The 13,771-nt window shown below is 41.5% G+C and overlaps 1 protein-coding gene across 7 annotated transcripts in view; it reads right to left on the bottom strand.

Moving 5' to 3' along the window:
- Positions 1-13,771, bottom strand: part of DHX57 (DExH-box helicase 57) — a 74,242-nt gene that overhangs the window by 33,685 nt on the left and 26,786 nt on the right. For all 7 annotated transcript variants that reach the window (XM_078349445.1, XM_054245023.2, XM_078349447.1 and 4 more), the window contains 2 exons: positions 11,564-11,769; positions 5,919-6,035 (listed from right to left, as the gene is read on the bottom strand). In XM_078349445.1, the coding sequence (XP_078205571.1) occupies positions 5,919-6,035; positions 11,564-11,769 (323 nt within the window). The remainder of the gene's footprint in view (positions 1-5,918; positions 6,036-11,563; positions 11,770-13,771) is intronic.

The raw sequence follows: 13,771 nt of genomic DNA, 5'->3' as shown, positions 1-13,771 counted from the left end.
TCATAGCCATCCATTAAGAAGGTTATTAGTGGCCAGGCACAGTGGCTCACACCTGTAATCCCAGCACTTTGGGAGCTGAGGTGGGTGGATCACCTGAGGTCAAGAGTTTGAGACTAGCCTGGCCAAAATGGTGAAACCCTGTATCTACTAAAAATACAAAAATTAACCTGGCATGGTGGTGTATGCCTGTAATCCTAGCTACTTGGGAGGCTGAGGCATGAGAATCACTTGATTCCAGGAAGTGGAGGTTGCAGTAAGCTGAGATGATGCCACTGCACTCCACCCTGGGCCAGAGTGAGACTCTATCTCAATAAAAAAGAAAAAGAAGGCCGGGCAGAGTGGCTCACGACTGCAATCCCAGCACTTTCGGAGGCCAAGGTGGACAGATCACCAAGTCAGGAGCTCGAGACCAGCCTGGCCAACATAGTGAAACTGTCTACCAAAAATACAAAAAAATTAGCCAAGTGTGGTGGCACACACCTGTAATCCCAGCTACTCAGGAAGCTGAGGCAGGAGATCGCTTGAATGCAGGAGGCAGAGGTTGCAGTGAGCCAAGATCACGCCATTATACTCCAGCCTGGGTGATAGAGTGAGACTCCATCTCAAAAAAAAAAGCCTACTAGTATCCCTGCTAGTGACTCAGTAACTTCAGACTTAGATCACAGAGTTAATAAGCATGGAGCTTGGACACAAAGCTGAGGTAGGTGTCTGGCATCAGATCCATGTTCTTTCCATTACATACCCATGATCCTCTCTGCTAAAATGCCACAAAATGTTATTGAGGTCAGGTGTGGTGGTTCACCCCAGTAATCCCAGCACTTTGGGAGGCTGAAGTAGGAAGACTGCTTGAGCCCAGGAGTTTGAGAGCAGCCTGGGCAACACAGGGAGACACTATCTCTTCAAAAAATTAAAAAATTAGTAGGGCATGGTGGCACATGCCTGTGGTCCTAGCTACTTGAGAGGCTGAGGGAGGCTGGAGGATCCCTTGAGCCTGGAAAGTTGAGACTGCAGTTATCCATGATTGTGCCACTGCACTCTAGCTTTAAAAATTTTATTAAAAGGGAAGATTAGCAAAAAGAAAAATACAAAGGAAAAAAAGCCACACAATTAAAGAATGGTAAAACACACTCTTATGTTGAAAAATAATTGTGAAAACCCATCTCTACTAAAAATACAATAATTAGCTCGGTGTGTGGTGGTGCATGCCTGTAGTCCCAGCTACTTGGGAGGCCGAGGCAGGAGAATTACTTGAACCTGGGAGGCAGAGGTTGCAGAGCTGAGATTGTGCCACTGCACTCCATTGCCTGGGCGACAGAGACTCTGTCTCAAAAAAAAAGAAAGAGAGAAAGAAAGAAAACCACATAATGATTAAAGTGTAAGCAGAATAGAGCAACTATTCCCATTTCTCTTAAGTTCTTTATGACCACATAAATTTTTATACATATATATATATTAAAAAAAATTTTTTTTTTTTCTCTGCTTGCTCTGTTACCCAGGTTGGAATGAAGTGGTGCAATCTTGGCTCACTGCAACTTCTACCTCCTGGGTTCCAGCGATTCTCCTGCCTCAGCCTCCCAAGTAGCTGGGATTACAGGTGTCCATCACCATGCCTGGCTAATTTTTGTATTTTTAGTAGAGATGGGGTTTCACCATGTTGGCCAGGAGGTCTCGATCTCTTGACCTTGTGATCTGCCCAGCTCGGCCTCCCAAAGTGCTGGGATTACAGGCGTGAGCCACCGTACCTGGCCAGAAATCTCTATTCTTAAGGAACTTACATCCTATTGAGGGAGGCAGTCAGTAAGCAAAACTCTAACTTCAGACAGTGCTAAGTGCTAAGTGAAAATAAAAATTATTTTTAGATATTATAATAGAGTAAGGGGAGTGGGGCAGAACAACAGATAGGGTGGTCTGTAGAGGTAAATTGAGGAGAAACCTGAAGAAAATAAAAGATTTAGTAAGAGAAGATTTGGAGTATTCATTCTAGGGGCAAGGGACTGCAAGTGAGGTTAAGAAGGCTATCAGGATGGGAAGACAGTGAGTAGGGAAAAGTGGTGACTGCTGTGTTATAGTACAGTAGTAGTAATAGCATTTAAGTGTTCACTTGAGCAACATAGGTTTGCACTGCATGAGTCTACTCAGGCAATATTTTTCCAATAAATACATTGGAAAATTTTTGGAGATTTGGGACAATCTGAAAAAAAAAAAAAACAAAAAACAACTAGCAGATGAACTGCATAGCCTAGAAATATGAAAAAAATTAAGAAAGAGGTATGTCATAAATGTATAAGATATATATAAATACTAGTCTACTTTATATCATAAAATATAAACATATGATAAAAAGTTAAATTTATCAAAACTCACACACCCACACACACACGCTTATAGACACCATACCTGGCGCCATTTGCATCTAGAGGAATGTGAACAAATATAAAAATGTTAACTCAAACTACACACAATGAACTATAGTACAGTACATGACTGTAATAACTTTATTAAAAATGATTTTGCAGCCACTTCCTGTTGCTACTGCAGTGAGCTCAAGTGTTGTGAGAATCCACTTAAAATGTACTGACACTAATCATCTCTAAGTGAGTCACTTGTTTGTCAGTAAATTGTATATTACAGTAAAAAGTGATCTCTTATGGTTCTTGTGTATTTTCCATTGTGTTTAGTGGAATACAGTAAACGTTGAATAACATGGGACCTATATGAAGTGCCACTAGTGATGCTGTAAGTACTCCCAAGAAGCAGAGAGAAGTCATGACAAGCAAAGTTGAATTGCTCAATATATACCGCGGAGGTCTGTAACTGTGATTGCCTGCCATTTCCAGATAAATGAATCCAGAGTAAGGGCCATTGTGAAAGAAGAAAAAGAAATTTGTGAAGCTGTCACTGCAGCTTAGAGTACAGTGTACTATATGCCAGCAGGTGTGATAATCTTGTGCTTTTTGAGAAATACCTTTTTATCTTATTGAAAATGCAATTTTTATGTGGGTGCAAGATTGCTATAAAGCATATCTATAGAGTCTAATACGATTCAAGAAAAAGCAAAGTATTATATGACAACTTAAAGCAAATGGAAGGGAAGGATCTAAAGCTGGAAAATGTAATGCCAGCAAAGGATAGTTTGATAATTTAGGAGGAAGTTTAGCTTTTAAAATACCAAGATAACAGAAGCAGCAGCTTCTGCTGAACCAGAGGCAGCAGACCATGAGTTCCCAGATGCCATTAAGAAAATCATTAGGAGAGGCCGGGCACGGTGGCTCACGCCTATAATCCCAGAACTTTGGGAGGCCAAGGCGGGTGGATCACGAGGTCAAGAGATTGAGACTCTCCTGGTCAACAAGGTGAAACCCCATCTCTACTAAAAATACGAAAATTAGCTGGGCATGGTGGTGCGCACCGTAGTCCCAGCTACTCGGGAGGCTGAGGCAGGAGAATGGCTTGAACCCAGGAGGCAGAGGTTGTGGTGAGCCAAGATTGCGCCACTGCACTCCAGTCTGAGTAACAACAGCGAAACTCCATCTCAAAAAAAAAAGAAAATCATTGAGGAGAAAAGACATCTGTCTGAAAAGGTTTCAAATGCAGATGAAAGTGCCCTCTTCTGGCAAAAAAAAAAAATGCCATAAAGGACATTTACTAGTAAGTAAGGAAGAGGAGTGAGTACCAGGATTTAAGGCAGGAAGGGACAGGCTTACTCTATTCTTTTGTGCAAATGCAGGGTTCATGAACCCTGTCTATAAAGCTAACCCCTAGCCTTGAAGAGAAAGAAGAAACACCAGCTGCCAGTCTTCTGGTTGTACAAGAAAGGCTGGCCGGTGGGAACCTCTTTCCTGGACTGGTTCCATCAGTGCTTTGTCCCTGGCATCAGGAAGTTCCTTGCCAAAGTTCTTTTCATACTGGACAGTGCCCCTGGCCACCCAGAATGCCATGAGTTCAACATCAAAGACACTGGAGATCTACCTACTTGCCCCAAAACACATCTCTAATTTAGCCTCTGTATTAGGGGTTCATAAGGATCTTTAAGGCTCATTATACAGTGTACTCTATGGAAAGGATGTCAATCCTACGAAAGAGAACTCTGAAAGAGAGAACATCATGAATGTCTGGAAGGATTCTTCCATTGAAGATGCCATGGTTGTTACAGAAAAAGTATGAAAGCTATCAAGCCTAAAACAATAAACTCCTGCTGGACAAAGCTGTGTGTCCAGATGTGTATGACTTCACAGGATTTATAAGGCAATTGAGAAAATCATAAAAGAGACAATGGATATGAAATAAAGGTGGGGAGATGGTGGCAGTGGTGAAGGATTTCAAGATCTTGGATCCTGGAGAAATTCAAGAACTAGCAAACATCACACCAGAGGAATTAACAGAAGACTTGATGGAGATCAGTGCTTCCAAAATAGTGCCGGATGATGAAGAAGATGTAAAAGAAGCAGCAGCGCCAGAAAACAAATTGACATTAGACAATCTGGCAGAATGGTTCAAGATTGCTTTTAACTTCTATTATGACATGGACCATTCTATGATGGGGCACTGAAACCAAAGCAAACCGTGGAAGACTTGGTACTATACAGAAACATTTTTAGAGAAATGAAAGAGCAAAGTCAGACAGAAATTACAATGTTTCCTTAATGTTGCAATGAGTGTGCCTGCCTCTTCTGCCTCGCCTTCCAATTCTTCCACTTCTGCCACCTCTGAGACAGCAAGAGGAACCCCTCCTCTTCCTCCTCTTCAGCCTACTCAATGCGAAGGCGACAGAGATGAAGACCTTTATGATAATCTGCTTCCACTTAATAAACAGTAAATATATTTTCTCTTCCTTGTGACTTTTTAAATAACATTTTATTTTCTTTAGCTTACTTTATTGTAAGAATACAGTAATGTACACCAGGTGCGGTGGCTCACGCCTGTAATCCCAGCACTTTGGGAGGCTGAGGCGGGTGGATCACCTGAGGTCAGAAGTTCAAGACCAGACTGGCCAACATGGCGAAACCCTGTCTCTAAAAATACTAAAAATACAAAAATTAGCCAGACATGGAGGCGCCACACACCTGTAGTCCCAGCTACTCAGGAAGCTTAGGCCAGAGGACTGCTTGAACCCAGGAGGCAGAGGTTGCAGTGAGCTGACATCATGTCACCGCACTCCAGCTTGGGCAACAGAGTGAGAGCCTGTCTCAAAACAAACAAACAAACAAAAACCCCAAAACCAAACCAAACCAAACGTGATGTGTGTTTTTTTGAGACAAGGCCTTGCTCTGTTGCCTAAGCTGGAGTGCAGTGGTGCCATCACAGCTCATGGCAGCCTCAGGTTCAAGCAATCCTCCCATTCCCACCCCCTCAAGTAGCTGAGACTACAGGCGTGTGGCACCACACTGACTAATTTTTGCATTTTTTGTAGTGATGGGGTTTTACTATGTCTCCCAGGCTGATCTTGATCTTGATCCTGGGCTCAAATGATTCACCTGCCTCAGCCTCTCAAAGTGCTGGGATTACAAGTGTGAGCTACCACATCTGGACTATATTATTATAATGATAATACCATCAGTATTAGGGGCAGTATCTACTGGGCCTTAACTATATGTCAGGTACTGTGCTAAGTGCCTTACACATGGTTTCTTTTAATCCAAAATAGTTTTAAGTAACAGGATTTATTATGGTCTTCATTTTACAACAAGGAAATTGAAACATAAAAAAGATAAGGACTTTATTCAAGGTTCCAAGATTCCTGGATAGCAGAGCTGGGAAGTTTATCAGACTGCAAAGCCTGTGCTCTTATCCCCACTGCCTTGTAGATTGTGTGCAAAGAGTTTGCATGTAATTCAAACACTCATGGGTAGACTCCCAATTAGCCAAGGACTGAGTGTTTCATTTGTGGATCATCCAGGCTTGAATAAAGAAGCAGTTACCTGGAGGGTAGGAGTGCTTTCCGTCCACAATCCATTCTAATAAAGCCTCTATTAATTCAAGATTCACCTTTTCAAAATCCATGATGGACATTGTTTTGATGACTGACTTGCTAACCCCTGAAAAAAAGGTAAAAATGAGAAGGATATTTATACCTTGTTGAAGACAATATGCCTGTGAATTAGATGAGTGTTGGTTTAATAGTACAGATATTAACATTTAATGTACTGAAATGAACTTTTTTCTTTTATTTATTTATTTAGAGACAGGTTCTTGCTCTGTTGCCCAGGCTGAAATGCAGTGGTGTGATCATAGTTCACTGCAGCCTCGACCTCCCAGGCTCAAGTGATCCTCCCATCTCAGCCTCTTTAGTAGCTGGGACTGCAGGAATGCACCACCATGCCTGGTTAATTTTATTTTTTGTAGACATGGGGTCTTGCTGTGTTGCCCGGGCTGGTCTTGAACTCCCAGACTAAGGCAATCCTCCTGCCTCGGCCTCCCAAAGTGGTGGGTTTATAGCCACTATACCCAGGCCACTTTTTTCTTTTAGTTTCCCAGAAAATCCAGCCTCATCAGAAGTAATTTTTGCTTCAACAATGACCCAAAGAGCAGGCGCCTGCCCCTGTTGGAAAGACCCAGATGGGCCAGTTTTTCCCTCTCCTCTTTCCTTCCCCTCTTTTACCCTTCAAATATTTATTGAAAGCTTAAGTTCTGGAAACAAATTCAAAGTCAAATACATTTTAGAAACTCCTTCTAGATTCAGTTGACTCGTGAATGAGACATGCTGGAAGCCCAGGTAACACTAACCTATGGCAACAATGGACAGAGACCACAGCTTTCACTAGCATTTTTATAACAGTGACTCACTTAAACTTTGGGTTCCTTTGATAAAATGGTAAGTGATGGATCTTCCCTGAAAAATAAACGTGATTGTAATGGCTTCACCAACACCCATGGAGTCTATTCATAGACCCTCACAAGCTCCTCTGTCATAATCTTCTAATCTGTCTGTGGCCTGGTAAACAATATAGTTGTTTAGGATGTGCTACAAACCTCAGCTCTTTTATTTATTTAAAAAATTTATTTATTTATTTTTTAGACAGAGTCTTCCTCTATAGCCCCAGCTGGAGTGCAGTGGTGTGATCTTGGCTCAATGCCACCTCTGCCTGCCAGGTTTAAGGGGGTTTTCCTGCCTCAGCCTCCTGAGTACTGGGATGACAGGTGCACACCACCATGTCCAGCTAATTTTTCTATTTTTAGTAGAGACGGGGTTTCACCATGTTGGCCAGGCTGGTCTCGAACTCCTGACCTTGTGTTCCACCTGCCTCGGCCTCTCAAAGTGTTGGGATTATAGGCATGAGCCACCATACTCAGTTACCTCAGCTCTTTTAAAAACAAATAGTATATTGTTGGGGTGACTGACTCTTCAAAGACTGCTACCCTTTCTTCTCAGGCCTGCCTAATAACCTATCACCCTAACTACAGTCTAAATGGAACAAAATAACTATAGCTGGTACCAAGGAAGGGAAACTTCTTACATGGTGCTGAGAAGTTTGAAGAGGGACAAAAACACCAGGTGTGGTGACTCATGCCTGTAATCCCAGCACTTTGGGAGGCCAAGGTGGGTGGATCACCTGAGGTCAGAAGTTCAAAATCAGCCTGACAATATGGTCAAACCCCATCTCTACTAAAAATACACACACACACAAAATGAGCCAGACATGGTGGCGGCCGCCTGTAATCCCAGCTACTTGGGAGGCTGAGGCAGGAAAATCGCTTGAACCCAGGAGGCAGAGGTTGCAGTGAGCCGAGATTGTGCCACTGAACTCCTACTGGACAACAGAGTGAGTCTCTGTCTCAAAAAAAAAAAGAAGCCGTTGTGAAACAATATTGTTTTGGTGGAATGAATGCCATGTTGGTCAAAAATGGAAAAAAGGGTCCGGGTGCATGGCCCACGGCCCACGATTGCAGTGAGCTGAAATCGAGCCACTGTACTCCAGCCTGGGCAAGAAGAGCAAAATTCTGTCTCAAAAAAAAAAAAAAAAAAAAAAGGAAGAAACAGGCTCCATAACAAGGGTGTGGTTCAGTGAGGAAGATGGAGCAGGAAATCACTTTTCTTTGCCAAGATTCCAAAAAACCGACGTTTCAAAAAGAGAAAGGATCAACTAATCAAAAAAAGAAAAGAAAATTGAACATAGGTTTGTTTCTGTAAATTATTATTATTATTTAAAACAGGGTCTCACTCTTTTGCTTGGGCTGGAGTGCAGTGGCATGATCATGGCTCACTACAGCCTTGGCCCTTGGGGTTCAAACAATCTTTCACCTCTGCCTCCCAAGTATCAGGGACTACAGGTACACACCACCACACCAGCTAATTAAAAAAATTTTTTTTAGAGACAAGGCAGCTCCATATTGCCCAGGCTGGTCTTAAACTCCTGGGCTCAAGCAATCCTTCAAAGAAAAACTAGAAAATGCCTTAAAATTGAGGTAGGAAACATTATTTAATTTTCTGAAAGGTGAAAGAGAACACTGAGATCAACTAGTTCAAGACCTTTTTTTTTTTTGAGATGGAGTCTTGTTCTGTTGCCCAGGCTAGAGGGCAGTGGTGCAATCTCTGCTCACTGCAGCCTCTGCCTCCTGGTTTCAAAATGATTCTCACTGCCTCAACCTCCCAAGTAGTTGGGACTAAAGGCGTGAGCCACCATGACTGGCTAATTTTTGTAAGGACTATTTTAAAAAAAGAAACATAACAAAACAGGGAACCAGAAGCTCAGAAAAGCTAAGCAATCAGCCCAGTATCATACAGAAGCTGGTGGCAGAGTCACGTTTCCTGACCTCAACTCCTCCATTCTCCTTCCTTAGAAAGGAGGTCCCAAAGGCACTTTCTGAACTTTAGTAACCTTTGTGCTTAAAATTAGAAAGTCATGGATTAGAGTCAGTGATAAATTTAAAAGAAAACTCCAAAATTTTCAAAGAGAAACAAAAGGGATTTTATTTCTTTTTTTTTTTTTTTTGAGACAAGGTCTCACTCTGTTGGGGTTGGAGTGCACTGGTGCAATCATAGCTCACTGCAACCTTGAACCCTTTGCTCAAGCAATCCTCCAGCCTCAGCCTCTTAAGTAGCTGGGACTACAGGTGCCAACCACCACACCTGGATAATTTTAAAAAACATTTGTAGTAGAGACAAGGTCTTGATATTTGCCCACGCTGGCCTTGAACTCCTGGGCTCATGTGATCCTCCTGCCTCAGCCTCCCAAAATGTTGGGATTATAGGCGTGAGCCACTGTGCCCAGCTGGAAAGGAATTTTCTTGTTCCATAGTTTAATAGAATGAGGAAATGGGAATTATCAGTTGGTATGATGTATAAATAGAACACAAATTTTTGAGTCAGACATATTTTAATTAGAATCACAGATCTGTACTTAGTAGCTGGGCACTATCCTTGTGGGCTTATATTATATTCCTCTAAATGACTCCACTTTATAGATAAGGAAACTGAGGCACAGAGAGGAGGATAAAGAACTTGCTCAAGATCATTAGCTGGTTTTATGAGAGCCTTGGGAGTTGAACCCAGGTCTATAAAATACAGTCCATTCTCTTAGCTTTACATCTCAGAATATGAGGAAGATGAAATAAAATATTTGGGAACTATGCTTATCTTCCTAAACAACAGAACAATGGCTAATGTCTTAATTCCTTGGTGATGACCATTCCCCATCCAGGAATGGGAACTATCTTTGGTAGATATAGAAAAAGGAAAATTCACTTGCCTCTTATCCTGCAGAAGCAGTAACAGGGGTTGGAAGCTCTTACGAAAGATAAACACCCCTTTTTTGGGAAGAACTAGGAGGAACAGGGGTGACAGTCTAGGGAAAAAGGAGAAAGAAGGGCAGCTAAGACCTGCTTCTAGTCTAGGCTTCAAGGAATAAAGCAAAGATAGTAATCCTGGGTTTCTATGAGTTTAGTTTAGCTCATATGGATAGAAGACCACATAGAAACAAAGAGCAGCTGGCTAGAGTCTGGCAGGAGGAAGTACCTAACAACAAACATAAAGAGCTCAGCACAGGATAGGCCTCAAAAGATGTTATTTTAAAAGCCCAAGAATAATGCTAAAACTAGTGGGATATTAAAGGATTTTCAAATAATCGCAAATATCACTTCATAAGTGACTTACTAACTACAAAAGAAATAGTAATTACCCAGGGGAGAAACCTAGCAAACATCATCTTTTCCAAGTGAGGAGGTTAACATTGCCAATAATGGGACAAGCCAACACCATGGGCCCAGGTGCCTTTTGATATGATGCATCAAGAAATCAAGATTGTTGGGCCGGGCGCGGTGGCTCATGCCTGTAATCCCAGCACTTTGGGAGGCCGAGGTGGGTGGATCACGAGGTCAAGAGATCGAGACCATCCTCATCAACATGGTGAAACCCCGTCTCTACTAAAAGTACAAAAAATTAGCTGGGCATGGTGGTGCACGCCTGTAATCCCAGCTCCTTGGGAGGCTGAGGCAGGAGAATTGCCTAAACCCAGGAGGCGGAGGTTGCGGTGAGCCGAGATCGCGCCATTGCACTCCAGCCTGGGTAACAAGAGCGAAACTCTGCCTCAAAAAAAAAAAAAAAAAAGAAATCAAGACCATTTTTGTGGTGCTCCAGCCAAAAATGTATAACCTAAATTTAATTATGGGGGAACATCCAACCCAAATGGATGGACATTGTACAAAATAATCTTTAAAAATGTCAAAGTCACTAAAAGACAAAGGATGACGAGCTGTTCTAGATCAAAGGAGACCAAGAACACATGACTGAATGTAATATATGATCCATGATAGGATCCTGAATCAGGAAAAAATAGCAAAAAAAATTTACTGAGATAATTATTCAAATCTGAGTATGGAATGTAAATTAAATAATTGTATCAATGTTAAATGTCTTCATTTTGATCACTGTACTATTGGTATATAAGAGAATGCCCTTGTTTTTAGGAAAGACATACTAAAGTATTAAGGGTAAAAGGGTATCATATCTGCAACCTACTCTCAGGAGATTCAGAAAAAAAAAAGTACATGCACCCAGAGCAAATGTTAAAGCAAAAAATGAAGCAAAACATTTGACAACTGGTGAACTGGGGTAAGATATATGAGAGTTCATTGTTTAGTCTTGCAAACTTTGCCGTAAATTTGAAATTACATCAAAATAAAAAGCTACAAAATACACAAGAATATAACTTATATTTTACTACCTCATAATTTTTCTTTAATGAACACATATTTCTTCTATAATTAGAAAAAACCCCATTGGGCAAATATAGTAACAACTGTATTCTAAGTATCTGAACCATTTTTCTTTCTTTTTTTTTAAAGTAGAGACGGGGTTTCTCCATGTTGGTCAGGCTGCTCTTGAACTCCTGACCTCAGGTGATCTGCCCACCTCAGCCTCCCAAAGTGCTAGGATAACCACAGAGACTGGGCGTGAGCCACCACGCCCAGTCTCTGAACAGTTTTTCTAAGTTTAAGGTTGCTCTGATGAATTAAAGGCAATGTAACTATGAAACAAGTGTCATATTTTTCTTCTTCCAAATCATGGTAGGAAAGAGTATTAGAAATCTTTGGCATAATTATAATATTCCCCCAGGAGGCATGTTACCTTTATAGCGGGCCAGGAGCTGCTTAAAATCTAACTGTTGATCTGGCACTGCATCTTTGATAGAATCCTGATCCTGGAGGTGAAGGGAGAGCCTCAGGTCTTCTTCCACTTCTTCAAATGCAGTTCTGTTCCGTCTTGCTTTAAGCTTTTCCTTTGAAATCTGTTTCATGGACCGCATATATGGGCTCCCATCCTGCAATACATACCTGAGAAAGACAAAGGAATGTGGTTGTGTATATGTGGTTCTGCTCGTGGGGAGCGAAAGAATTCACCTGTTTAATGTGCTCATTCAGCAAAATGTCACTGTTTCCGCCCAATTCATGTGCCATCCTTCCATCAATCCAGGATGCTGGCTGTACCCTATTTCTGGTTGGGAACATACTGCAATGCTTTTAGGTCTGTCTAGGAGACCAGCTAAGAATTTGGAGAAAAGCTCTATCCAGGAATAATGGTATGGACATTCAGAAAACACATTTGAGTTATAGCCTTAGTAACAGCCCTCTTCATTTTTAATTCTTCCATGGCAATCTTATCAATCCTCTTGTTTCAATGATAATTCCCAGGCAGCTGACCCCCCTTTGTTACAATCAAATTCGGACCCCAGTTTCTAGCTATTGGCTGAACATCAACCTGAGACTGTCCTTAAAACATTTCAAAACTCTTATAACTCGTCAGTTTAATATTTGTTAGTGACAATACTATTAGACATCATGGCAAAGCAGAAAAATGACTAGATTTAAAACCACAAGGTCTGGATTTGAGTCCTAGGTCTGCCACTAAACCAACCTGCCATGAGACTTCTAGCAAATCAGTTTCAAAGGGCTTTAATTTCTCATCTTTCGGGAAATTGGCATAGATAAGTGGCTCAATTTTTTTTTTCCTGGACCCTAAATGTTGCTCAAAGCCCCAAGGTAAGGTAAGGGAATGGGAGCAAAGTAAGTAATTGGAGGCTATTCTTTCAGCCTGATTATTCCTGTTTTATGATTTCCTATAAGATTTCATTTGCATAAAGTGTATTGTAGCTTGTTAAAAAAAAGATTTAGAGGCTGGGTGCAGTGGCTGACTCCTGTAATCCCAGCACTTTGGGAGGCCGAGGCGGGTGGATCACCTGAGGTCAGGAGTTTGAGACCAGTTTGACAAACATGCAGAAACCCCGTTTCTAGTAAAAATACAAAATTAGCTGGGTGTGGTGGTGCATGCCTGTAATCCCAGCTACTCAGGAGGCTGAAGCAGGAGAATTGCTTGAACCTGGGAGTTGGAGGTTATGATGAGCCAAGATCACACTATTGCATTCCAGCCTGGGCAACAAGAGTGAAACTCTGTCTCCAAACAAACAAACAAACAGATTTAAAAACCTATGATTCTATTATCCTGACTTCCTCTAACCTCTTCTCTCCACTAAATGCCATACACTCTTCACATTCACCAGTTTTCTGTCCATTGAACATTTACTGAATGTCTATTTTGTACAAGGGACTATGGTGATGGTGGTGGTATAGTATAGAAAAATAAATACACTTTCAAGGAGCTTACAAACCAGTGAGAACAGAACAAAACAACTCACCATTCTGCAAGACAGAAATAAATGTCATTAGACGCACAAGAAAAGTACTCTGTGACTTCTAATAAAGAAGTGATTAATTTTTAATAGCAGAAAATAGGAAATTTCATGGAGTCAGCATTCAAGCTGGATGTTAAAGAAAGACTAGAGAAGGAAGTGGGAAAAAGGAATACAGATAGGAATAGTATGGCATATTTGGGAAATAACAAGTAGTCTGACAGTGCTAAGGTTTATGTAGGTAGGAAAATAAAGTAGGAAAGGAAGTTAAATATTGGCTGGGGTCAGATGACATGAGCCTTCAGTGTCCACAAAGTGTAAGTGATAGGGAACCAGTGAAAGTTTTTAAGAAGAGGAGGAATATCACCAATTCTATGTTTAAAGATAATTCTAAGCTTGGGTGACATAGCGAGACCCTGTCTCTACTAAAAATACAAAAATTGGCCAGGCATGGTGGCACATACCTGTAGTCTCAGCTACTTGGTATTCTGAGGTGGCAGGAACACTTGAGCCCTGGAGACCGAGGCTGCAGTGAGCTATGATTGCACCACTACCCTCAGCCTGGGTAACAAAGTGAGACTGTCTCAAAAAAAGAAAAAAAAAATACACACACACACACACACACGTATATATTTATATATAAAATCCTG

Source organism: Callithrix jacchus, chromosome 14, assembly GCF_049354715.1.
Source record: "Callithrix jacchus isolate 240 chromosome 14, calJac240_pri, whole genome shotgun sequence".
NCBI lineage: Eukaryota > Metazoa > Chordata > Mammalia > Primates > Cebidae > Callithrix > Callithrix jacchus.
Note: the sequence above shows the minus strand (reverse complement) of the source record. Positions and strands in the feature narration are given on the sequence as shown.